Below are 27,179 nucleotides of genomic sequence, written 5' to 3' on the forward strand. Positions count from 1 at the left end.
CATGTCACTTTGTTTTACAATTTTTGAATAGTTTTTATATTTTTTGTTTTGTATCTTTTATTTTATTGCAGAAAAGCCAGTATACAAACAGACAATGATAACATATGCTAGGGGTACAAAAAATTACAGATTATACAAAGACCTTAAAAGAAACACACACATTGATTGTTTTAAAAGTTTTCTTATTAGAAGAATGTAGAGGAGTCTTAATGTACTGCTCGAATTCCTTATAGAAAACACGTAAGAGTGTTTTTCTATTCGTGAATTTACATTTATGAATATTACATTTTGCCATTAGCACAATTAGATTTTAGGTAAAATTGTTTTTCTTTATCCATATTATGGTTAAGGAAACCGAGCAGCACATTCTCCAATAAAAAACAGAAGTCCTCAAGAATATTAACAATTAAAGCTATGAATATCTTTCCATAATTTTTTTACATGTAGACAATGCAAAAATAAACACAGAACTGTTTCTGGATGCTCAACACAAAGGAGAGTTAATGTCTTTTTTGAGTTTCTTCAGGTAATGATTTGCCGGGTAATACTTATGGATCATTCTGAAAGAGACCTCTTTGATCTTATTAACAAGTAGGTATTTGTGTGGTAATTGTTTTTATATATTAACGACCACGATAATACTTGTCTATGAAAAGCAGATCATTTTGTAGGAATCTTATCAATGTTATAGTTAAAGTAACAAAATTGAAGCCACCAAAATGGGAGAAGATATGAGGGATAAAATTCCAAATTGAAGTTGGAGTCTTTAAAAAATGCTTAGCCCAATTTATCTTAAGTATTATTCAAAGAAGGAAAATCTAAAAAATTGGACCACCATATTCATGTGTTCATAACGACAGATTTCCTAATATAATGTGTACCATTTTTTTCCAGATGAAGTTGAAAAGCATCTGGTCAACCGCTTTACCTATTTTGTTGTCAAGATGTAGAGACTGGGCTGCATAAGTAAGTCTGGAGATACCTTCAGCTTTAGAAAGCAATTCTCAACCTTTCAAGGATAAATCGCTCTGCAACCAATGGTTCAACTTCTGTTTGGTTTTTTCAATAATAGGTATGAAATTTAATGAGCATCTTTCCTGTTGATTCTTAGACATGGTAATCCCAAGGTATGTTACTTTTTCCTTGACTGGAATATTGCATATAGAGGATATCACACGATCTTTAACAGCAAACAATTCACACTTAAGGTTTAGGCAAAGACCAGATGCTTTGGAAAAAATATTTATCACATCGACTGCTCTAGGGTCAGCATCTTTCAAAAAGAGGATGGTGTCATCTGCAAGCTGACTTATGATAATATCTCTGTCAGCAATAGAGATCCCTTTTATATCGCTGGATTTAACAAAACTTGTAATATGTTGGGTTGCAAGCAAGAATATGTAAGGTGAAATTGGGCAACCTTGCCTAATTCCTCTTTTCAAATCTAGGAGAAGCGCCATGCTTTAATTTAATAGAACTGTTCCCATTCATATAAAGAGCTTTAATAGTACTACAAAATAATTCCCCAAAACCAAATTTCTCAAGGGAGAGAAATAGAAACTCATGCTTCACTGTATCGAAGGCTTTATAAAAGTCTAAAAAGACAAAACTATCTTGGAAGATTAGATCAGAATAGTCAATAAGGTCTAACGCCAGCCGGACCAGTCGGATATTATTAGATATGTCTATTCCTCATGAAGCCAGATTGGGTCTCTTCTATAATTGAGTCCAATACAGGCTAATATTTTGTAGTCGATATTGAGCAGACAGATTGGACACCAATTATCGAGGAGAAGCAAGTCTTTCTTGGGCTTAAGTATTAATGTAATCAGACCTTGAGTCAAACTGGGAGGGAGAGCATTATTTGCAATGCTTTCAGAAAAGACCTCCAACATAAATGGGGTTAACTGTTGAGAAAAGTTTTGTAAAACTCAGCAGATATACCATCAGTCCCAGGAGACTTATTATTTTTTAAGGTGTTCAATAGAATAAATGATCTCTTCAACTATAATAGGGTCATCACAGCATCCCCAATTGATTTCACATCCCCCAGAGTCAAAAAAAGAGTTGAGGAAACCTCACAATACTTGCAAATTGTACAGGAATTTATATAGTTCTAACTAAAGTTAGAGATTAATGTGGGATCATCTGTGATGAGACCATTAATATTTAATTGTTGAATTGTATTATTTTTAGAGTGGTATTTTTCCTAACTTGGAAAAATACAATGAATTTTGTTCACCCTCTAGCCACTTCTTCCTAGATCTGACAACGGCTCCCTCTGCTCTCAGTTTATACATATCATACAACTTGTGTTGTAGCTCAAATAGAACAGATTTGTCCTCCTCTGAGACTTTCAACAGGCTTTTGAACAAGAGGTGATCTTTGAAATTACACCTTCTTCAGCTCTCCGTATCTTGGCAAGAATACTCCCATATTTTCTTATATTTTCCTACCTCATATTTAAAAAGCTCCCTGTTATTACTGTATGAATTGTCATTTATAGGTTTGTTCCAGAAGTGTGTAATTAAATTGTTCATCTCCATCTTGACCAACTCATGTTTTAATATAGAGCTATTAAGCTTCAAGTAGGATGCTCTGCCAAGGCCATTATCAGAGACAAAAAGTTTAATGTCAAAATAAATAGCTCTATGATCAGTAAGGGGAGTGCCAAAGATGTTAAAACAGAAATACCCTGTTTATCAAAACATTTAGACACCAGCCAAAAATCTATGCATGATTGTCTGGAGTGTTCCTTATTACTCCAAGTGAAAGACTTGTTATTAGGAAACTTTACTCTCCAAACATCTATACTATCAAACCTTTCCATAAACTGCCTCAAACTTGTATTCATTGACGTGGACTGTCCCGGAGGCCATCTATCAATTAAATTCTTATCGGCAGACTCGACAGCCTTGGTTTCTCTAATGACTGCCTCAGATAGAGTTCAGTGTGTCAAATCGGAGGGCCTGTTGTCCGGACCTCTGTCAGTCTCTATGGGGGTGCCACACGGTTCAATTCTCGGGCCGACTCTTTTCTCTGTATATATCAATGATGTCGCTCTTGCTGTGGGTGATTCTTTGATCCTCCTCTATGCAGACGACACCATTCTGTATACATCTGGCCCTTCTTTGGACACTGTGTTAACAAACATCCAAATGAGCTTCAACGCCATACAACACTCCTTCCATGGCCTCCAACTGCTCTTAAATGCTAGTAAAACTAAATGCATGCTCTTCAACCGATCGCTGCCCGCACCCGCCTTCCGACTGTAAATGTAAAAAATGACTAGCATCACTACTCTGGACGGTTCTGACTTAGAATATGTGGACAACTATAAATACCTAGACTGTAAACTGTAAAATCACCTTCCATACTCACATTAAGCATCTCCAATCCAAAGTCAAATCTAAAATTGGCTTCCTACTTCGCAACAAAGCCTCCTTCACTCATGCTGCCAAACATACCCTCGTAAAACTGAATCATCCTACCGATCCTTTACTTCGGCGATGTCATTTACAAAATAGCCTCCAACACTCTATTCAGCAAATTGGATGCAGTCTATCACAGTGCCATCCGTTTTGTCACCAAAGCCCCATATACTACCCACCACTGTGACCTGTATGCTCTCGGTGGCTGGTCCTCGCTACATATTCGTCGCCAAACCCACTGGCTCCAGGTCATCTATATAAGTCTTTGCTAGGTAAAGCTCCGCCTTATCTCAGCTCACTGGTCACCATAGCAACCCCCACCCGTAGCACACGCTTTTGCAGATATTTTTCACTTGTCATCCCCAAAGCCAACACCTCCTTTGGCCACCTTTCCTTCCAGTTCTCTGCTGCCAATGACTGGAACGAATTGCAAAAATCACTGAAGTTGGAGACTTATATGTCCCTCACTAACTTTAAGCGTCAGCTGTCAGAGCAGCTTACCGATCGCTGCAGCTGTACACAGCCCATCTGTAAATAGCCCATCCAACCAACTACCTACCTCATCCCCATATTTGTTTTAGTTTTTCTGCTCTTTTGCACACCAGTATTTCTACTTGCACATCCTCATCTGCACATATATCACTCCAGTGTAAATTGCTAAATTGTAATTACTTCGCTACTATTGGCCTATTTATTGCCTTACCTCCTTACTTCCTTTGCACACACTGTATACAGATTTTCTATTGTGTTATTGACTGTATGTTTGTTTATCCCATGTGTAACTCTGTGTTGTTTTTGTCGCACTGCTTTGCTTTATCTTGGGCAGGTCGCAGTTGTAAATGAGAACTTGTTCTCAACTGGCCTACCTGGTTAAATAAAGGTGAAATAAAAAAATGTATGCTTTTTTTTCTGACAAATATTAAAATCTTCCCCTACTATAAGTAAAGCATTAGGGAACGTGGTTAGCCAATGGAAAATAAGCTTTTCCAAATACTCAAGTAACTGATCATTTTCAAGTTTCGAATTGTACCCATAAATGTTGGTAATAATAATTATGTTGTACAGTTGAGAGCAAGACAAAGAAAGTGACCAAAAGGTTCACAGTCGGAGTGCAAAATGCTTCCATTGAAATTATTCTTTAGAGTGATAGCTCCAGCAGAGTGTTCAGAACCATGAGAGCCATACATCATTTCCCCACTAAGATCTCCAGAACTTGACGTCGGTAGAATCTGAATGAGACTCTTGAAAAAAAACATAAATCTGTTTTAAGCTGTTTGGCAAATGAAAATAAGACTTTGCGCTTTACATTATTTCTTAACCTAGCATTGAGTGAAACTCTAGACAATGACAAAGTGGAATATAGAACAGAAAGTACCTACGAGCTAAACAATCGCAAATTTATTTTATTTTTTTATTTCACCTTTATTTAACCAGGTAGGCAAGTTGAGAACAAGTTCTCATTTACAATTGCGACCTGGCCAAGATAAAGCAAAGCAGTTCGACAACATACATCAACACAGAGTTACACATGGAGTAAACAACATACAGTCAATAATACAGTAGAATTTTTTTTGTTGACTATATACAATGTGAGCAAATGATGTGAGATAAGGGAGGTAAAAGCAAAAAATGCCATGGTGGCAAAGTAAATAAAGTATAGCAAGAAAAACACTGGAATGGTAGATTTGTAGTTTGAAGAAAGTTCAAAGTTCAAATATAAATAATATGGTGCAAAGGAGCAAAATAAATTAAATAAATAAATACAGTAGGGGAAGAGGTAGTAGTTTGGGCTAAAATTATAGATGGGCTATGTACAGGTGCAGTGATCTGTGAGCTGCTCTGACAGCTGGTGCTTAAAGCTAGTGAGGGAGATAAGTGTTTCCAATTTCAGAGATTTTTGTAGTTCGTTCCAGTCGTTGGCAGCAGAGAACTGGAAGGAGAGACGACCAAAGGAGGAGTTGGCTTTAGGGGTGACCAGAGAGATATACCTGCTGGAGCGCGTGCTACAGGTGGGTGCTGCTATGGTGACCAGTGAGCGGAGATAAGGGGGGACTTTACCTAGCAGGGTCTTGTAGATGACCTGGAGCCAATGTGTTTGGCGACGATTATGAAGTGAAGGCCAGCCAACGAGAGCATACAGATCGCAGTGGTGGGTTGTATATGGGGCTTTGGTGACAAAACGGATGGCACTGTGATAGACTGCATCCAGCTTGTTGAGTAGGGTATTGGAGGCTATTTTGTAAATGACATCGCCGAAGTCGAGGATTGGTAGGATGGTCAGTTTTACGAGGGTATGTTTGGCAGCATGAGTGAAGGATGCTTTGTTGCGAAATAGGAAGCCAATTCTAGATTTCACTTTGGATTGGAGATGATTGATGTGAGTCTGGAAGGAGAGTTTACAGTCTAACCAGACACCTAGGTATTTGTAGTTGTCCACAAATTCTAAGTTAGAACCGTCCAGAGAAGTTATGCTGGATGGGCGGGCAGGTGCAGGCAGCGATCGGTTGAAGAGCATGCATTTAGTTTTACTTGTGTTTAGGAGCAGTTGGAGGCCACGGAAGGAGAGTTGAATGGCATTGAAGCTCGTCTGGAGGGTTGTTAACACAGTGTCCAAAGAAGGGCCAGAAGTATACAGAATGGTGTCGTCTGCGTAGAGGTGGATCAGAGATTCACCAGCAGCAAGAGCGACATCATTTATGTATACAGAGAAAAGAGTTGGCCCAAGAATTGAACCTTGTGGTACCCCCATAGAGACTGCCAGAGGTCCAGACAGTAGGCCCTCCGATTTGACACACTGAACTCTGTCAGAGAAGTAGTTGGTGAACCAGGCGACGCAATCGTTTGAGAAACCAAGGCTACTAAGTCTGCCGATGAGGATGTGGTGATTAACAGAGTCAAAAGCTTTGGCCAGGTCAATGAATACAGCAGCACAGTATTGTTTCTTATCGATGGCGGTTACGATGTCGTTTAGGACCTTGAGCGTGGCTGAGGTGCACCCATGACCAGCTCTGAAACCAGATTGCATAGCGGAGAGGGTGCGGTGGGATTCGAAATAGTCGGTAATCTGTTTGTTGACTTGGCTTTCGAAGACCTTAGAAAGGCAGGGTAGGATGGATATAGGTCTGTAGCAATTTGGGTCAAGAGTGTCACCTCCTTTGAAGAGGGGGATGACAGCAGCTGCTTTCCAATCTATGGGAATCTCAGACGACACGAAAGAGAGGTTGAACAGGCTAGTAATAGGGGTTGCAATAATTTCGGCAGATAATTTTAGAAAGAAAGGGTCCAGATTGTCAAGCCCAGCTGATTTGTAGGGGTCCAGATTTTGCAGCTCTTTCAGAACATCAGCTGAATGGATTTGGGAGAAGGAGAAATGGGGGAGGTTTGGGCGAGTAGCTGTGGGGGGTGCAGTGCTGTTGAATGCAGTAGGGGTAGTTAGGTGGAAAGCATGGCCAGCCGTAGAAAAATGCTTATTGAAATTCTCAATTATAGTGGGCTTATCGGTGGTGACAGAGTTTCCTATCCTCAGTGCAGTGGGCAGTTGGGAGGAGGTGTTCTTATTCTCCATGGACTTTACAATGTCCCAGAACTTTTTAGAGTTGGAGTTGCACGAAGCAAATTTTTGTTTGAAAAAGCTAGCCTTGGCGTTTCTAACTGCCTGTGTGTATTTGTTTCTAACTTCCCTAAAAAGTTGCATATCGCGGGGGCAGTTCGATGCTAATGCAGAACGCCACAGGATATTTTTGTGTTGGTTAAGGGCAGTCAGATCTGGGGAGAACCAAGGGCTATATCTGTTCCTGGTTCTAAATTTCTTGAAAGGGGCATGCTTATTTAAGATGGAGAGGAAGGCATTTTTAAAATATAACCAGGCATCCTCTACTGACGGGATGAGGTCAATATCCTTCCAGGATACCAGGGCCAGGTCGATTAGAAAGGCTTGCTCGTTGAAATGTTTCAGGGAGCGTTTGACAGTGATGAGTGGAGGTCGTTTGACCGCTGACCCATTACGGGTGCAGGCAATGAGGCAGTGATCGCTGAGATCTTGGTTGAAAACAGCAGAGGTGTAATTAGAGGGCACATTGGTTAGGATGATATCTATGAGGGTGCCAGAGTTTGCGGCTTTGGGGTTGTACCTGGTGGGTTCATTAATAATTTGTGTGAGATTGAGGGCATCAAGCTTGGATTGTAGAATGGCTGGGGTGTTAAGCATGTCCCAGTTTAGGTCGCCTTGTAGCACGAGCTCTGAAGATAGATGGGGGGCAATCAGTTCACATATGGTGTCCAGAGCACAGCTAGGGGCCGAGGGGGGTCTATAGCAGGCGGCAACGGTGAGAGACTTGTTTTTGGAGAGATGGATTTTTAGAAGTAGAAGTTCAAATTGTTTGGGTACAGACCTGGATAGCAGGACAGAACTCTGCAGGCTATCTCTGCAGTAGATTGCAACACCGCCCCCTTTGGTCGTTCTATCTTGTCTGAAAACGTTGTAGTTAGGGATGATGATTTCACAGTTTTTGGTGGACTTCCTAAGCCAAGATTCAGACACAGCTAGGACATCCGGGTTGGCAGAGTGTGCTAAAGCAGTGAATAAAACAAACTTAGGGAGGAGGCTTCTAATGTTAACATGCATGAAACCAAGGCTATTATGGTTACAGAAGTCATCAAAAGAGAGCGCCTGGGGAGTAGGAGTGGAGCCAGGCACTGCAGGGCCTGGATTCACCTCTACATCCCCAGAGGAGCAGAGAAGAATAAGTATGAGGGTACGGCTAAAAGCTATAAGAATTGGTCGTCTGTGACGTCCAGAATAGAGAGAAAAAGGAGCAGGTTTCTGGGGGCGATAAAATAGCTTCAAGGTATAATGTACAGACAAAGGTATGGTGGGATGTGAGTACAGAGGAGGTAAACCTAGGCATTTAGTGATTATGAGAGAGATATTGTCTCTAGAAACATCATTGAAACCAGAAGATGTCATAGCATGTGTGGGTGGAGGAACTGAGAGGTTGGATAAGGTATAATGAGCAGGGCTAGAGGCTCTACAGTGAAATAAGCCAATAAACACTAACCAGAACAGCAATGGACAAGGCATATTGACATTAAGGAGAGGCATGCTTAGCCGAGTGATCAGAGGGTCCAGTGAGATTCAGACAGCTAGCCGGGCCATAGGTAGCAAGCTGGTGGAAGATGGGAGGGAGGTCTGTTTTTAGCCACCTCGTGCGTTTCCGTCTGTGGGTTAGTGGGGTTCCGTGTGGAAGGGGGGACCTGTCCAAGTTGGCAAAATAGTTAGTTATAGTGGCCCAAGAAAAGTGTCCGATAGACCTATTCAAATCGCAGCCGAAAAGACAGCTAACGATTAGCCGGCCGCAGATGGGCGATCAGGTTACGTCGCGACGGAGGGGCCAGTTGGATAACTCCCTCGGGCAGATAACGTCGGTGGTCCAGTCGTGAAGACCCGATGGGGCTCCGCATCGGCAGTAAAACGGGTCAGGATAGGTGAGTTGTAGCCCAGGAGACACTTCAGCTGGCTAGCTCAGGAACAGCCCACGAGTGGCTGACGGAACTCCTCAGCTGGCTAGCTGGCCAGCTCCGCAATAATGTGTGTTAATTCCGTGACCGACGTTGCCAATAGTCACTCAGGTAGCAGCTAGTTAGCTGCAAGATCCAGGTGTAAATGTCCAGAGCCTGCGGTAGAAATCGGGGAAAGGAGAGAGAATAGGTCCGATATGCTCTGGTCTGAGTCGCGCTGTACAAAAACTGGCGATAGCTTTTCGAGCTAATGGACAGCTGAGGACGGCTAACCGTGGCTAGCTGAACTTCAACGTTAGCCGGTGAAAATGGCTAACCTCTGGCTAGCTTCTGTTGTGGAATTCAGATGAGGTAAATAATACTTTTTTTTGTTTGTTTTTTTAAAATTGGTGAGGCGGGTTGCAGGAGAGTGCTTTGAGGTTGAGTATTTGAATAAGAAAATGTAAAAAGATAAGTGAAGAAAAAAAATATGTAAATATATATATACACGAGACACGACAGGACGTCTGAACTGCTACGCCATCTTGGATGCGAAATCGAGTAAGAATGAAAAGAAACCAGCGCTGCACACCAAATAGATATAAATGATTGAGTGAGAATCATTTTGCATAACAAAGATAACTGCCAGAACAAGAAACAACAGAGCCTGCTCACTGCCTATACTGCAGGTAAAAATATCAGAAGTGAGAGAACAAATGAAATAGTAAATATCCATTACTCCAGTAGTCCTGTGCAGTTAGAACAAACAAACTCCTTAGAGCCAGGAGTGGGATCTGCTCACATCAGAGGTAGCTATCTAGGTAGCCTATGTTGACCACCAGGCACAGTCCATGACAATCCTCAAGGAGGAAGGTTGATTTCGGATCCGTTGATGAAAGCACGCCCTCCGATGAAGTAAGCCGCTTTCCCCTCTTTTTGTGCTTTTTCCACAGCTCTCTCCTTTCTCTGTCTGCTTTTGAGAGGTCTTCAGCAAAAAGCAGGTTGTCGCGTAGGAAGGTAGATTTCTTGGCTGCTTTCCAAGTGGCATCCCTGTAGATCCGTGATGTGAACTGGAGAATGACACCTCGGGGCTTAGAGTCACCCTGCCTTCTCGTGCCGAGGCGGTGTACAGTGTCGACAACATCTGCTAGCTTAGCCTTCTCCTCAGTTAGGATAGCTTGGCAGACTGATGGTTTCTTGCCCCACGTTCTCCCCATCTGCCTTGGGAACTCCATAAAGTCTCAGATTCCACCGGCTGGAGTAGCTTTCGAGTTCCGCGATTCTTCTTTGGCACAAGGCAATCTTTCCCTCCTAATTTTCGACACGCTTTTCGATGTGGGCGACCTTCTTAACATCCTTGATTTCCATGCATGCAGTCAGTTTTTTTAAGCCCTCGATTTTCATTGCGTTGTCGCCGACCATTTTCTTTATGGCATCGGACCTTGCATTGATGAGCCTGGAAAGAGTGGCGATAACATAATTATTGGCAGCGGCATCTGGGCCCAGTTCAAACATGCCTTTCTTGGAAGCTGGAGGTTTGCTTGGGGTTATAGGCAAAGAAGGAAAATCCTTGTCTGACACGGTAAGTGTCATAGAGTCTGTCAGGCCACTATAGTTGTGGCAGTTGTCAATCAAAGCATTTGCCTCCTGTGTAATGACATTGGATGATGCCTGAGCATTGCTAGCTGAGGAGGTAGCCATACGATTTCTTTCTGTGAGCGCATTATGACATTTTGGAAAATATCATCATCAAGCGAAGTATTCATTTGGTATTTCAAAATAATACACTTTTCACTATCTTTCAAAAGTTGGTATGCAAGAGCTCTGTAGGAAGCGTGTGCTCAAGCTGCCATCTTGGAGCCTCCCTACCGTAACTGTTTTTCTGGGTGCTTTGTGATGTTATATTTGTGCTTCCCATGACTTTTTATATATATATATATATACGCTGAACGAAAATAAAAACGCAACATGCACCAATTTCAAAGATTATACTGAGTCATAGTTCATATAAGCAAATCAGTCAATTGAAATTAATTCATAAGGCCATAATCTATGGATTTCACATGACGGGATACAGATATACCTTAGGGGCGTGGATCGGAAAACCAATCAGTATCTGCTGTGACCATTATTTGCCTCATGCAGTGCGACACAGCTCCTTCGCATAGAGTTGATCAGGCTGTTGAATGCGGCCTGTGGATTGTTGTCCCACTCCTCTTCAATGGCTGTGCGAAGTTGCTGAATATTGGCGAGAACTGGAACACGCTGTCATACACTTAGATCCAGAGCATTCCAAACATGCTCAATGGGTGACATGTCTAGTGAGTATGCAGGCCATGGAAGAACTGGGACATTTTCAGCTTCCAGGAATTGTGTAAAGATTCTTGCGACATGGGGCCGTGCATGATCATGCTGAAACATGAGGTGATGGCAGCGGATGAATGACATGACAATGGGCCTCATGATATCGTCACAGTATCTCTGCGCATTCAAATTGTCATTGATAAAATAGAATTGTGCTCATTGTCTGTAGCTTATGCCTGCCCATACCATAACCCCACCGCCACCATGGGGCACTCTGTTCACAACATAACATCTGCCTGCTACAGTTGAAACCTGGATTCTTCCGTGAAGAGCACACTTTTCCAGTGAGCCAGTGGCCATCGAAGGTGAACATTTGCCCACTGAAGTCGGTTACGGCATCGAACTACAGTTATGTCAAGCCCTGGTGAGGATGACGAGCACACAGATGAGCTTCCCTGATAAGGTTTCTGACAGTTTGTGCAGAAATTCTTTGGTTGTGCAAACCCACAGTTTCATCAGCTGTCCTGGTGGCTGGTCTCAGACAACACCGCAGGAGGTCCTGGGCTGACGTGGTGTACGGTTGTGAGGCTGGTTGGACGTACTGCCAAATTCTCTAAAATGACATTGGAGGCGGCTTATGGTAGAGAAATGAACATTCAGTTCTCTGGCAACAGCTCTGGTGGATATTCCTGCAGTCACCATGTCAATTGCCATGCCACCATGCACGCTTCCTCAACCTAAGACATCTGTGGCATTGTGTTGTGTGACAACTGCACATTTTAGAGTGGCCTTTTATTGTCCCCAGCATAAGGTGCACCTGTGTAATGATCATGCTGTTTAATCAGCTTCTTGATATGCCACACCTGTCAGGTGGATGGAGTATCATGGTAAAGGAGACATTTTCACTAACAAGGATGTAAACAAATTTGTGTAAAACATTTGAAAGAAATAAGCTTTTTTATTTCAGTTCTGAAACATGGGACCAACACTTTATATGTTGCATTTACATTTTTGTTCAGTGTATATATATTTTGTGTGTAATGTGTGTATTTATGTTGCATTATGCAGGGTGCATTTAAAAAATAGACCTAGGTCTCAATATGTCTTCCCTATTAAAATAAAGGTTACATTGAAATATTTTTAAAATGTAGCAAATAAGCCATTCATTTTCTTGTTGACCAAATTCAATACTCATTGAACGCCATGCAAAAATTCCTTGCTTGGTGGGCGAAAACCCACAAAAAAGCCACCTGCTGGAGGGAGACAGATTTTGTACTGAGTTGGGCCTCCCTCTTCCTCTCTGACTAGGCGTACAGTACTATTTAGAGCCATGACTACATGGAACTCTATTCCACATCAAGTAACACATGCAAGCAGTAAAGATAGATTTTAAAAAACAGATCAAAATGCATCTTATGGAACAGCGGAGACTGTGAAGCAACAAACAGGCAGACACATACAAACACATGATAACATACACACTATACACACGTACACATGGATTTTGTGTTGTAGATATGTGATAGTAGAGTAGGGACCTGAGGGAACACACTTAATATGTTGTGAAATCTGTTGTGAATGTATTGTAATGTGTTTAAAAATGTATAACTGCCTTAATTTTGCTGGACCCCTGGAAGAGCAGCTGCTGCCTAATGGGGATCCATAATAAATAAAAATGCAAAACCCGTAATGCGCTATGGGGAGTGATTCAGGCCAGAATTAAGCCTAAGCAACAGTACCACCGTGTGGCTGTCGCCTACCATTGAACATTTCACTGACATGACGTGAAATCAACGCTTACTAACGTCTGTGGGACGCCTGCATGTTAATAAGATTTGTGGGTATTAGGTATTTGTTGTGAAATTGTTAGATGTTGCTGCACTGTCGAAATAGAAGCACAAGCATTTCGCTACACCCACAATAACATCTGCTAAACACGTGTATGTGACAAATAAAATGTGATTTGATAGGTAATCTTGCTTTCCCTCAACACCTCATGGGATGGTACATTATCTTATCTCGCTGTATACAGATCTAAACGTTGTTAGCCAATCACAGACAGTGTTGTTACAAGTTCCCAGTATGTCAGAACCAATAGGAGTTGTGTCCTAGGAACACTACCTTGTTCAGAGGCAGAACGACAGATTTTTACCTTGTCAGCTCGGGGGTTCGATTTTGCAATCTTTCGGTTACTAGTCCAACGCTCTAACCATAACTGGGGCGGCAGGGTCCCTTATACGTCCCTACCTCAATCAAGTAGAAATGTAAAATGGCTAAGGTAAGGGTTAAGCTTAGTGTTCGGTAAGGGTTATGATTATAGTTAGGCTTTAGTTCAGGGTAGGGACGTCCCAAGGAATCTGGATATCAGTGACCGTTCATAGAGTGAGAGACAAGCAAGGTATTTGAGAGCTTGTTTTTTTAACAGGAAAAACTGGCAAATAAATGGTACACCGCACAACAACTTTCGAGTGTCTTCCCCAAATAGTTTCTTTAGAGAAGATGAAAAGAATTCACAAGATGTCCTTGATCCAATTGAGGAGTAAGTATATTTAAGTTATAATATTGTTCAGAAATATTTAGGCCTACTGTGTTGATAAGGCAAATTTGGTTTATTTGAAAATAATTACTTTTTGCTGAGTTGATAACGTAATGTCGAAGGAACGCAGGCAATATTAATTACTGTGTTGATAGGGGAGTAGGCTAGTGTACAATAATGTAATTTGATGTGCTAGTATTATTTATTTAATGGATTAATTCAATTGTAAATGAAAATATACAAACGTGCTATAGGATATATAAAAATGGTACGTTGTAATACACTACCCATAGTAGTGCTATTGTGTGCTGGAGCAATGGGACATTCACACCTGCACTGAATTGAATGGGGGATGCATAACTACTTTTCCTTGAAGGGCAGAAACGAGGTACAACATACAACTTCGATTGAAGACCAAAAATCACGGCAGTATCATAACGGTATCCTATTATAGTGTGCATACACAAGCAGCCTATTCTACGATAATATAACTTTATGTGCTAGCATTATTTATCTAATTGATTACATTTGAAATGTGGATGATACGTTACTTCATTCAATGATTACAGTATTGTACAAGGTAGGTACAGGAGTAGCCTATAGTCTACAATAATAATCATGAGTCATTGAATGTGCTGTTAGTATAATTTATTTAATTGAATAATTACATTGTAAATGGGGATGGGTAGGCTACTTCATTCAGTGAATACTGAATGTCTATCTTTGGGAGCATGTTAATGAAGGTTTTTCAGCTGTTGAACTATGGCAATGTCTAACTAATTTCTGAATCTGTCTTTCTTTTAATCAAGAAGATGCGATAGCCAAAGCAACCAATCAGCTTCCCCGCAGCTGTTGAACCCACCACCCCCACAAGTAATCACATCCTCTTCTTTGCCCACCACACAGAAAATGACTGTACATACCTCTGTGCCCATGTCAGTGGATGCCTAAATTTGAGAAATGTAAACAATATGCTACAGTTGTGTGTGTGTGTGTGTGTGTGCGTGCGTGCGGAGTCCCAGGAAAAGACATGAGTGTGATGTGCCCCTCTGTATCAATGTTGAAATGCCATAAATGAAAGCTGGCAACGGAAAAAGTAATGTGAGTGAGAGCTTATGAAAATAAAGACACCTTGGCAGTGCTTAATTTGTAAATTGGGAAGTGCAGGAACAAAAAGTGAGCCAGAGAGGGGGGTGACCCGGAGTACGCTGAGGTACCAGAATGCATGGGGAAAAAACGACTTTATAATAAAGCATTGCATGCATTATCAAGCTTATGTCTGTTTTACTAGGTAAAATCCTGTTTTGGCTGCATGCTGTTCACCGACAGATTGCAGCGTGTTCCCGACTGTAGGCATGCCTCATGATTGGGCTACACACAATCCACAGCTAGGCAATTTTTTTTAAGAAACTATTGATCATCTGTGGCTAAGTTATATGCCTACTCTTGGTGTACTATTCTGAGGTATTTCATTTCTTTCTGAACAGACGGCAGTAATGATATAACTTCGGCAAATGTATTTTATTTTTTACTTTAGTTTATTTAGTAAATATTTTCTTAACCAACAATGCAATTCAAGAAATAGAGTTAAGGGCTTGTAAGTAAGTATTTCACGGTAGGGTCTACACCTGTTGTATTCGGCGCATTGTATTTGATTTCAATTTATCAGGAGTGCCGCTGAGGCACCTCCAGAACCATTCGCGCGGCTATGATTCTATAAGGGTATATATGACGAAGTGCAACGCTGGAGAGATGAGAGTTGCAGGCTCATGTCTATCACAGTAGAGAGAGGGAGAGATATCATAGAAAGTATATCTCATTCTAGTTCTGCGCGAGATACAGGCACGCTTCTCTCTCAACACAGAAATGGCCACACGTTGGTCTATACAGGCTACAATACAGGCTACAATGTTGGGAAAATCATAAACCTGGTCCGGCCCAACACAAATCAATTATCAGGCAGGTTTTCACTTTACGTTTTTTAGGGGGCAGCCAGGAGAATTACAGAGTAGTCAACTTGAATTAGCCTAACTCTGATTGCTTTTATTAGAATTTTTACATTGCAAACAGGCAAATAGGTTCCGTAAATAAAAAAGTTAAACTGAGAGGTGCCGGATCCTGTTCCGGCAGGATCTGGCTCAAATTAAGCACTGCTCCTTGGGATCTAAAATTAGTGTGGGGTGTCATCTTGTGTCTCCTTTTTGTACGTTTTAAGGATGCTACAGTCAACCCTGGTGGAGGTTCTTGGAACTGCTATTTAAGTCTGAGCAGAGGTTGACGAAACTTTCTACTTTGAAGGTTATCTAATTTACAAAGTACTGAGTAAAAATAGTAACCCACTGTTCCCCGGTAGGCCGTCATTGTAAATAAGAATTTGTTCTTAACTGACTTGCCTAGTTAAAGGTTAAGTAAAAAAAATATATATGTTCAGTCGGGCTTTGTGTCTCTTTCAGCAGTGGGGTCTTTCTATGTTTACCAACAAAGAAATGAATTATTCTAACAAAGTAACCTCCCTACAACCAAACATGGGGGAAGTCATGTTAGGCTATAGGCTACTTAGAATTTATAATGTAGTCGGTCAACTACTTCGGCTAAAACTACAAAACGTTGCCAACCTCAAAAATGGCAGGTAAAACAATAGTGCTATCGAACACTATTAATAGTCTATTAAAGTGGGGCCAGGACAATGTAGCAACAGTAAATGAGATAAGCCAGCAGTGACTTGACTTGGCCGCTGGGCTATAGCACCTTATATCCCATCACATGGTAATGACTCAAGGATCAGTGTATGATGTAGACTAGGCTACAATCCTTCAACTTTACATTGTCAGATTTTTTAAGTGATAGACAATCTCACCTTTGTCCAGGATCTCTTTCGCCACCTCCATTCTGGCCACACCGATGTTAACATGCATTGGGACAGTTGGGTCAGATACATTTATATGGTGTGGCAGGCTATCTTTTGTCAGGAACACACATTGACCCCTCTAGCCTCTTATTTAGAACCATGACACAAAAGCAACTCTGCGGACATGCATTTACATTTGACAAGGTGTTCTTGTGGATTACCACCTGATTCCCATGCAGGATACTCCCTGCCAGAAGGTGAATCACAATAAGAACATCCCTCTCCACTTGAAGGTCAATCCTCTTCAGTTGGAGGTAGAAGTCCATTACCTAAAGCAGAATGGCATATGGTTGGTCAAAGTTGACATGATGCCCAGGCAATGCAGTCTAATTGTACTTTATATCAACTGCACCCATGGAAATGTCATGCAATTCAACCATAACATGTGGGCGACCTGAACATACCTCCCCACTAAGCCACTCATTGGGCTTCAACGTTAGGAAGTCATGGAGGTACAGGATGGCAACGAATCCCTTCAACAAAATCCTTGCGGTTGCCCTGTCCACGCCATACGACGACATTGTATAGGTGAAGAAACTGTGGGCAAACAGATTATGGTCATAATCTGTTGTCCAAACTGCCTAACTGTACAGATGATCAACATGCAGTAGGAAAACATGCAGAATGTAACCAAAACAGTCACATTCCACTTACTCTATTCTCCAATTCGTCATCCCTGCTGGGGTGTTTCTCAGACAGAGACTGTTAGAATTGGTCACCCCATTGAATAATGGTGACAGTTCAGTTTGAGACAGGCCTGCATTTCGTGTTCACGGATATACATAAAACCCATGAGGACCACATGGCTTAGTAAAATGGTCAACATTTTGTGACAGACCCAAATAAGACAAAATCTAGGAACAAATAAGACAGACCTGTTGATCAACGGTTGATTGTTCTTCCTGGCGTTTGGCGGTCGTCTGGACATGCTCCTTGGTGGCACACTTATGGCGAGAGCGTTTTGCGCCCAGATGCCTTGTCCTCAGCTTTATTGGCATAGGACTGTCCACACTTACGCCAATGGCCAGTGCAGCTGCCAGTCTGTGGACCACTGGGTACTGTCCGATGCAGAGCAGGAGCAGGTCTCTATTGGCAACAGAGTAACGACGTGCTGCTTGTCTGAGAAGCCCTGGTATGATTGGGTGCTTGGCACCAGGAGGATTCGTCCTTTTGCCCCAATCATCCTGACCAAGGCCTCTGCTCCAGTTTCTGCCATGTCAACCTTTTCCTGTGCCACACAGGACTGGATGCCTCCAGCAAAGGACACCATGTTGTCTTCCGACATGTGGTAGGGGAAACTGGTGGTGGGCATTCGCCTGGAAAATTGCTCATGGCACTCAGGGGTCAGGTGGAAATTCCCTAGGTTACAGTAGCCACGCAGCACTTCCCTCAAGGCATTGGTTTGGAGTTGGTAGAGTAGGTAAACCAATTTATCTACTCTGACCTTCTTCCATCCAACCAATGCCTTGAGGACAGCATTGAAGCTCTCTGAGCAGTTGTTGGTAATTCAGTCTGACTGGCTGCCCAAGCTGTTTAGCACATATTGTGCGCTCTTGTCCATGGCGTCGGACAGCGACTGATGGAAATAAGCCTCGAGATCAGGACTCCAGTGGACACACACACTCTCCAGTGTGCAGTCGCAGTCGCTCCTTGATTTCGTGGCCAAGAGCTCTTTGATGGCCTGCTGGTAATCAGCCACAGCTTGGGAACCCTCTGACCCCATCTTGTGCTTCACATTGTTCGAGATGTGGTTCCAGCAAATGACAATCCTGGCTTGCGGCAGCACAGACTGGATTGCTCCCTCAATAGCCGCCTCACCGTCTGTGCAGAAGGTTGCTGTTGATAGTTGGGGAAGGAGTGAAAGGATGGTGCGAAATAACTGTTTGTGGTTTTCCATGTGCCTGGGTGGTGTGAATGAGGAATGCCAGAGGAAGGACAGGTGCCTCTTGAAACGCTACATGACAGAAAACAAGGGGTTAAACAAAAATTGCCCAGGTCAAACATGGTGTCATAGTGAAAAATGTGTGCTCCTTGGTGTTTGCTCTTAATGACTGCCTTGGCCTCTTCAACCATTTCTGGTTCTGCCACCACCAGAAGGGTTGCGGGTCAAGTCTCCATATGGGTGACAAATCCGGGGAGAATGTCAGCCATCATGTGTTGCCACCAACTCTTCCCGGTCCAAAACAGTGACGTCCCTTGCTCGACGAATTGTGTTCTTCACTTGTGCCATGTTGCGAGGTTGGTACACTGGCATGAATGATGCATTTGGGGGTGGTGGTAGTTATTGGTCATGTCTGAGTATACTTTGCCAGGTGTTTCAGTCTTTCGCCTGGACATTTCATCTATAATTGAAGGAGCCGATCGGATGAAATCCCTTGCTTGCTGCTGTTGGCTGTTGCCGTGGGGGTGGGGGACAGCGGAGTGTGCCTGCTCACCAAAGTAGTGAATTAGCACAGTATGAAGCTGATGCAGCAAATCATACTCCCTTTTTTGGAGCCCTAGTGCTTCCTTCCCTGCATAGTACCCTTAGTTTTGGTGAACGGCGAGGAAGGCTGTGGGATCCCTTCTGAATCCATCGCTTTTGGTCCGCCTTCCAGTCCTCAAATGACAAGGAACTACCCGCAAACATAAATGTCTCCAGGCTTGGGGTGGAGTGGTGGAAGGTGGGATACCTTAGCGGGATCAACCGTTTCAATCATTTCAGCTACTTGTGCTGGTGTTAAAGGCAGCAGGCGAGTGGTGTATACTTGCTGGGGTATTGATTGGTGGACCTGGGGTAGTGATGGGGCAATCTGGGAGACGGAGGGGGGTTGCGCATTGGCTATCCATCCCTTACTCCACAGAGAGTTGACGACGATAGCTGAGGGTGTTCGACCTTTCCAGTTCAATGACCAGCATACATTTTCCTGATGGTAGCCCACTGCTGTAACTTCGTCTGGTGAGAGGCCTAGCCTTTTAACAACTGAGGCAATGTCATCAAAAGTTGGGGCCCTCTTTCTTGGAAAATTACATTGGTATAAGTATGGAGATGACACTTAGGACAAGTTTTCCAGACAGGTACAGGCTAACTATATGGAATGTTATATGGAAAAATGTCCCCTAGTGCTTCAAATAGTTTACCAAGCCAGATTGGGGTCCATTCAGAATAAATTGTGACCTGTTACATTCTACATCCGTTACTTCATTTTGAATGGAAATAATCAGTATGCAGAATTTGACATTGAACGTAAAGGACATGGATTGAAAGTGAATTACATTAGCTGAAAAAATAAAACCATATCCCCCGTAATCGATGATAATTTCTAAATACATGACTTGCCCAATCATGTCTAAGCAATGATTACTTCCAGGGAAGATGGAATTACGCTATGACGCATAACCACAGTGGGCTGCAGGCATAATCGACATAAGCAGTAGCTAGGGGTCAACCAACCATTATTATAATTATTATTTATTTTTTAACAACAGTCACTTACTGTTGTGTTAGAATAGTAAAATACACAAGGGGAAATTTTGAGATTTGGTCGTGTATCAGCAGTTGGTTAGAAAATAAAGGTTTGTCACATACACATATGTTATCGCAGGTGCAGCAAAATGTTGGTTTCTAGCTCCAACAATGCAGTAATACCTAACAATACAAAACACACAATCCTAAAAATGTATATAATAAATATTAGAACAGGTATTGCCAGTCACAATTAGCCATATCAGCTACAAAAATGTAGATTGTTAAGTTAGTCTAGCCAGTTATCTAAACTTCTAGTAATAATAGCCCGATACTGACTGGGCACGTGCCCAAGGGCCCTGACCTCCAGGAGGCCCCCAATGATTTTGTTAGTCACTCTCACTCAGATATGGTTAACATTGCATAAGTCTTAGCAAAATGTGCAGAATTGCAGCAAATTTACTGTAGTACTGCACCTTCTCGGCTCCATGGCAAAATTACTCTAATTGCATTAAATGTATAAAAAAATTGCTAAACTGCTCTCCCCCCAATGGCAAAATTTCCACAATTGAAATGTAAATAAATTCAACAATTTCCATTTCGCTTCTCTGTCACTAAAATGTAAACTTCCGACTTCAACTGCATATATATAAATATATATACACTGTATGATATGGTAAACCATGAAATTTAGATTAAATATTTGTGAAATTAAAACTGCAGAGAAATACAGTATATATATATATATATATATATATATATATATATATAAACAGAATGTAGTGGAGTACTTTAAATACATTTATGTTAAGTAATTTACACCACTGGACTTGAAAGTAACACCTAAATTACCTCGACTAACTGGTTCCCCGGCACATTGACTCTGTACCGGTACCCCCTGTATATAGCCTCGCTGTTGTTATTTTACTGCTGCTTTTTTATTATTGTTAATTTTATTTATTACTTAACACGTACTTTTCTTAAAACTCAATTGTTGGTTAAGGGCTTGTAAGTAAGCATTTCACTGTAAGGTCTACACCTGTAGTATTTGGCGCATGTGACAAATACAATTTGATTTGATCTGTTACACATGAAAACATGTTGTGAACCTGGTGTGACATTATTGAAACTATGCTGACACCTAGTGGACATCAAGTGGAACTACACCACACTATAACCCTAAAACAGATGGGATGCTTTACATACATTGCTCTTTTTTATTAGACACTAATATATATGTCCAATAAACAGACATTCAAAGGTCGGAATGTAAAGCACAAACGACTGGAAAGTTCTTCAAAAGCAGCTGTAGTGAGTCAAGGATCTTGAGGTTACCTGAAATAGGTCAAAGCATATATTAAATTGAACTCAACAACATCTTCGACACAGACAGAAGTTACATGCTATATTTGGGCAACAGGATTAACACAGAGAGAACTTGGCAAAATACAATGTATGTTTCTGTATTACGAGTAGGCTGGTATATACAGTATCATCGGTAACAATTGTGTACAAGCCACCTAGCTAATAAAATATTGGAGCTAGCAGTCATTAGTTAAAAGTTACATGTTAAGCATAGCCTAATTGAGGCGCAGTAGAGTTCACTGGCCGAATGCCGACACACCGGAAATAATAACTAAAACATTAAACGAGAAATGGTGGAGGCTACCAGAATGAATTTTTCGGGAACAAACGTGGAGTGAAACACGTAAATACATAGCACACTCCCTACCCGGTATCCTATTCCGCCGCGATACAACTTTGTATGCGTTATTTGTTGGCAACCTTGTTATTTACGAAGATTTTGGAACAGATTCCTCTTGGAACGTTCCACAAATTATACCAACCAGGGTCAAATTGACATGTTTGGACTGCACTCCTTGTCTCCATTGACAGTCCACGTTAATGCATGGCGGTATCTTATGAAGCTAGGAAGATGTTCGGTAACTTGGTGAAAGGTATCAGTAGCTTCACTCGGCTGAATTATGGCATGAATCACTCCACACAGTGCGCGTTCGCGCCCTACTTCCTGGCTGCCTTCCGAAGATACGTGAAGGTATAGGACTTTCTTCTCTATCACTTTTTCCCCGTGGATGATGCAACGATGATTTTCCTCTTGATTATATTGGCAAGTGTTTTCCAAACAGGTTGGTTGCACTTATTATGGGTTTATATGACATTTCCTCAATTTCATATTGTTGATTGAAGTTAAATGCATTGCATATGTTCGATACTGGTTTGCTTGCAGCAGACTGGCGGTAGTGGTTAGTATTCGCAGCTATAGTCATTCAAGTTTTCACCTGACACTGTAGGCCTACATATTTTGAACGTAGCAGAAGGTTCAGAGTTATTTTGCGAATGGAGTGGGACTCTATTGCCTTGTGACATTTGTGTGATCGTCGATCGATTGCTGTTCCGTAAGTTGCCAATATTGGAGGGCCAGGGTAGAAGTTGAAGCCGGTTTTAATCATAACCGCTGTCACATTGGCTTTTTCATAGGCTACATTACCATTAAAATGCGTTGATAGCCTATTTATCGTCACTAGAAGTTGTCTTTATAGTGTTTTCCTGTCTACGCTTCGGAGTTCTAATGCTGCATTCAAAACAACTGGGAACTCGGAAAAAAACGAGCTCCGATTGGGTAAAAGCCTCTTAGAGCTCCGAGACCTGAAGATCAATGAGGTCATGATTTGACCTCGTTTTTCCCCGAGTTCCCAGTTGTCTTGAAAGCCCCACAAGCAACAGAGCCAACGGGTTGTCACTAGTTACCACAGCCGCAAAGAAATAAACCCCGCCAATGTCTTTAATTAATCTTCTTAAATTTAGATTGTCAACATAACCCTTAACCACACTGCTAACCTTATTCCTAACGTTAAATGAAGCACAATTTTGTTTTTTTGTACAGCCAATTCTGACTTTGTGGCTGTGGTAACTAGTGGAAACCGAGCAACGCTTTCACAAAAACCTGCACTGATCACGTGATCGTGCCAGCTGTACCCAGATAGGAAGAGGAAGGGAGTGGCCAAACTCGGCGGAAAATCTGTCTCCCTCCAGCAGGTGGTGTTGTTTTACCCACCAAGCAAGGAGTTTTTGTATGGAGGTCAATGAGTGTGTCGAAATTTGGTCAACAAAAAATTAAATGGCTTATTTGGTCGAATAAGTTTTGTAATGCACACATTGTTATGAGTGTACTAATATAAGTAGGACACGTGATATCCTGGCAACTTTGAGAAAAAACACTATCGGAATTGTCGCGAGATGGCTATTCATATCATGAGGCTTGTAGCATAGCATCTCTTCATTGGATACGGGCGGTTGACATCGACAACCCTCGTCGAATATTAAAATAATGAGATGTGTCCACCAATCCAAAGAAAGGATAGGCGGGAGCTAGTCAGCCCGCCGTTCTTCTTTGTGGACAATGACTCCAATTGTTAGGGCGGAGAAACATGTATTTTGTCAGTGTACCCATAATCTTTGCTGTAACATAGTTAGAACGATTCCATCACGGAGACTGTATCCAGTTTCACTATTTGCCACAAAGTCAAAATTGTCTAGGCCTACAGTATATCAAAACAATTCATGAAAACAAAATTGTGCATTTTGGTCTTCATTTAAGGTTAGGCATAAGGTTAGTAGTGTGGTTAGGGTTATGCAATCAGGTTTTAATAAGAGAAATTGTAGTAATATGCGGGGTTTAGCGCCGGTGACGCTAGCAATCTGATTGGTTGGTGGCACTCACACAAGAGCACCTCGGCGCAAGCAATTCTATGATATGGGACGAAGAAAACGGTCATTGCCTGTTCAGCAGGGGAAAAATGAGGATTTGGAGGCAAAACATGCACGAATTGAGGAATCTGATGGTAAGGTGCTATTTCATATTTCACGCAAGCCAAAATGTATGTTTTACAAGCAACACTTTATCGAAGGTGTGTGTAATCCGACACCTGCTCAGCTCAACAGTTAACTAAACAGTTAACTAAATCCTCTCTAGAACATATTAAATTGGCCATGAGATATTGTAGTAATAGATGTGATATTTTATTGCTTGTACTTGCTTGGACTGATATTAGGTGTATCACACATGATTGTTAAAAAAAATAATTTGTCACACCGGATAGGTGCAGTGAAATGTTTTGTTTTACAGGGTTAGCGATTGTAGTATGGCGCCCCTGGAGCAAATTCGGGTTAAGTGCCTTGCTCATTCGAACCAGCAACCTTTCAGTTACTGACCCAACGCTCTAACTGCTAGGCTACCTGCCACCCTAACAGATTTGTACGTTTTCCATAATCAGTGGGCTAGATGGAGTTTCCACCATATTGCTCACACACCCCAGCTGCCTATTTCAAATCTACGAGGTATGGCCAATCAACAAATGTCATAGGCTAGGGGTTGATTTGGGACTGGACATGATGGTCATGCTTTCATCCTAGGTTGGATGGGCGTCAACGAGCACAGCTTCATAGCTGTGAAACCTGATGGTGTGCACCGGAGGCTAGTGGGAGAGATCATCCGGCGCTTTGAGAAAAAGGGCTTCAGATTGGTGGGAATGAAACTAGTCCAGGTAAGAGCACACACCATGATGCACATCCATCAAACACACACGCGAGGAAAAGAACCACTTCATTAGACGGCTTATTAACATAGTTTACAACACTTATACACCATCTTTCAAAACAAACAGGCAATAATCAGCCTTTCCAGAGCAGTGTGAAGGGGGTAACTGGAGAAATCTTGTAAAATATATTTAAATAAAATATTTGATTTATGTTTGTGAAAGGGGCTTATGATATACTGTCTGTGTTTGATCTCTCTCTGATGTGATGTGGGTGTTCGCCAGGCGTCCGAGGATCTCCTGAGAGAGCACTACTGGGACCTGAGAGACAAACCCTTCTTCAATGGATTGGTGCGCTACATGAGCTCTGGACCCATCGTTGCCATGGTGAGATAGCATGCATACTACTACATACACAGCTACCCTCTCCCGCTCAAGACATTTTACACATTTTATTAGGGTTTACACAATTGTAACGGTTACTGGTTATCCACGTGAATGTGCACATCCCTAGTTGTGCAATTGTTCATCCAGGTGTGTATATGTGTGCGTGTGTTTAGGTGTGGCAAGGTCTGGATGTGGTGAAGATGTCTCGCAAGATGCTGGGAGAGACCAACCCGGCAGACTCCCTACCAGGAACCATCAGAGGAGACTACTGTATGGAAGTGGGCAGGTAAAATATGTCTGTGTATTGTGTGTGTAACTGGTGTGAAATGGCTAGCTAGCGGGGTGCGCGCTAATAGCGTTTCAATCAGTGAGGTCACTTGCTCTGAGACCTTGAAGTAGTTGTTTTCCTTGCTCTGCAAGGGCCTCGGATTTTGTGGAGCAATAGGTAACGATGATTCGTGGGAGGCAGTTGTTGATGTATGCAGAGGGTCCCTTGTTCGAGCCCAGGTAGGGGCGAGGAGAGGGACAGAAGCAAAACTGTTACATTGATGCTGTGACCCGGATCACTGGTTGCTGTGGAAAAGAAGGTCAAAAGGGGGGTGAGTGTAACCGATGTGAAATGGCTAGCTAGTTAGCGGGGTGCGCGCTAATAGCATTTCAATCGGTGACGTCACTTGCTCTGAGACCTTGAAGTAGTTGTTTCCCTTGCTCTGCAAGGGCCTTGGCTTTTGTGGGGCAATAGGTAACGATGATTCGTGGGAGGCAGTTGTTGATGTGTGCAGAGGGTCCCTTGTTCGAGCCCAGGTAGGGGCGAGGAGAGGGATGGAAGCAATACTGTTACATGTGTTATCATCAGTGACCATGAAATTATATCTTGTTGACTTTCTGTGTTGTAGGAATGTGATCCATGGCAGTGACTCTGTGGAGAGCGCTCAGAGAGAGATCTCTCTGTGGTTCAGGCAGAATGAGCTACAGTGCTGGGAGGACAGCAGCGGACACTGGATCTACGAGTGACACACACACACCACTTGTAGACCACCCAAGTGCCTTCAGAAAGTATTCACACCCCTTTACTTTTTCCACATTTTGTTGTTACAGCCTGAATTTAAAATTGATTAAATTGAGATTGTGACACTGTCCTACACACAATACCCCATAATGTCAAAGTGGATTTAGGTATATTATTTTATTTTTTTTACTAATTAATAATTTAAAAGCTGAAATGTTTTGAGTCAATAAGTATTCTACCCCTTTGTTATGGCAAGCCTAAATAAGTTCAGGAGTAAAAATTTGCCACACAAGTTGCATGGACTCACTCTATGTCCAATAATAGTAGTGTTTAAAACAATGTTTATGACTACCTCATCTCTGTACCCCACACATATCTCTAAGGTCCAGCAGTAGATCAGTGAATTTCAATCACAGATTTAACCACAAAGACCAGGGAGGTTTTTGAAAGCCTCGCAAAGGACACCAACGGGTATAAAAAAAGCATTGAATATCCCTTTGAACATGGTGAAGTTATGAATTACATTTTGGATGGTGTATCAATACACCCAGTCACTACAAAGATACAGGTCTCCTTCCTAACGACGTTGCCGAAGAGGAAGAAAATCTCTCTGGGATTTCACCATGAGGCCAATGGTAACTTTAAACCAGTTACAGCATTAAATGGCTGTGATAGGAGAAAGCTGAGGATGGCGAAACAACATTGTAGTTACTCCACAATACTAACCTAAATGAAAGAGTGAAAAGAAGGCAGCCTGTGCAGAAAAAAAGTCAAAACATGCATCCTGTTTGCAATAAGGCACTAAAGTAAAATTGGCCAAAATTTTGATCCAACACAATGCATCACTGAGTACCACTCTTCATATTTCCAAGTATGGTGGTGGCTAAATCATGTTATGGGTATGCTTGTCATCAGCAAGGACTAAGGAGTTTTTTAGGATAAAAACACAAATAGAGCTAAGCACAGGCAAAATCCTATCGCAAAACCTGGTTCAGTCTGCTTTCCAACAGACACTGGGAAACAAAGTCACCTTTCAGCAGGACAATAACCTAAAACACAAAGCCAAATATACACTGGACTTGTTCCTGAGTGGCCTAGTTACAGTTT

At 42.1% G+C, this 27,179-nt stretch overlaps 1 protein-coding gene and 1 long non-coding RNA gene across 8 annotated transcripts; one reads left to right on the forward strand and one right to left on the reverse strand.

Annotated features, from left to right (window-relative positions):
• Positions 1–13,398: 13,398 nt before the first annotated feature.
• On the forward strand, positions 13,399–26,413 carry nme3 (NME/NM23 nucleoside diphosphate kinase 3). Of its 7 annotated transcripts, none has more exons than XM_029726991.1 (6): positions 13,400–13,770; positions 14,577–14,640; positions 24,555–24,685; positions 24,962–25,063; positions 25,237–25,349; positions 25,960–26,413. In XM_029726991.1, exons 3-6 carry the CDS (start codon positions 24,560–24,562, stop codon positions 26,075–26,077), a joined length of 459 nt encoding a protein of 152 aa, XP_029582851.1. In that variant the 5' UTR covers positions 13,400–13,770; positions 14,577–14,640; positions 24,555–24,559; the 3' UTR covers positions 26,078–26,413. The 7 variants fall into 7 exon arrangements, with proteins under 7 accessions (XP_029582846.1, XP_029582851.1, XP_029582852.1 ...); XM_029726992.1 differs by having other exon boundaries at positions 14,580–14,640; XM_029726986.1 differs by lacking the exon at positions 14,577–14,640 and having other exon boundaries at positions 13,399–13,770.
• LOC115170741 (uncharacterized) lies at positions 21,324–22,053 on the reverse strand. The gene is made up of 2 exons (XR_003871086.1): positions 21,968–22,053; positions 21,324–21,455 (listed from the first exon to the last, which is right to left on the reverse strand). It is a non-coding gene; the product is annotated as an uncharacterized LOC115170741 (long non-coding RNA).
• Positions 26,414–27,179: the final 766 nt, after the last annotated feature.

The sequence above is a fragment of the Salmo trutta genome, chromosome 32 (assembly GCF_901001165.1).
Source record: "Salmo trutta chromosome 32, fSalTru1.1, whole genome shotgun sequence".
Taxonomy (NCBI): domain Eukaryota; kingdom Metazoa; phylum Chordata; class Actinopteri; order Salmoniformes; family Salmonidae; genus Salmo; species Salmo trutta.

Coding starts and splice junctions, on each gene's coding strand:
- nme3 (XM_029726986.1), top strand. CDS start 13,674: ATGGTACACCGCACAACAACTTTCGAGTGTCTTCCCCAAATAGTTTCT. Junction 13,771..24,554: donor GTCCTTGATCCAATTGAGGA/GTAAGTATATTT, acceptor CTTTCATCCTAG/GTTGGATGGGCGTCAACGAG. Junction 25,064..25,236: donor CTGGACCCATCGTTGCCATG/GTGAGATAGCAT, acceptor GCGTGTGTTTAG/GTGTGGCAAGGTCTGGATGT.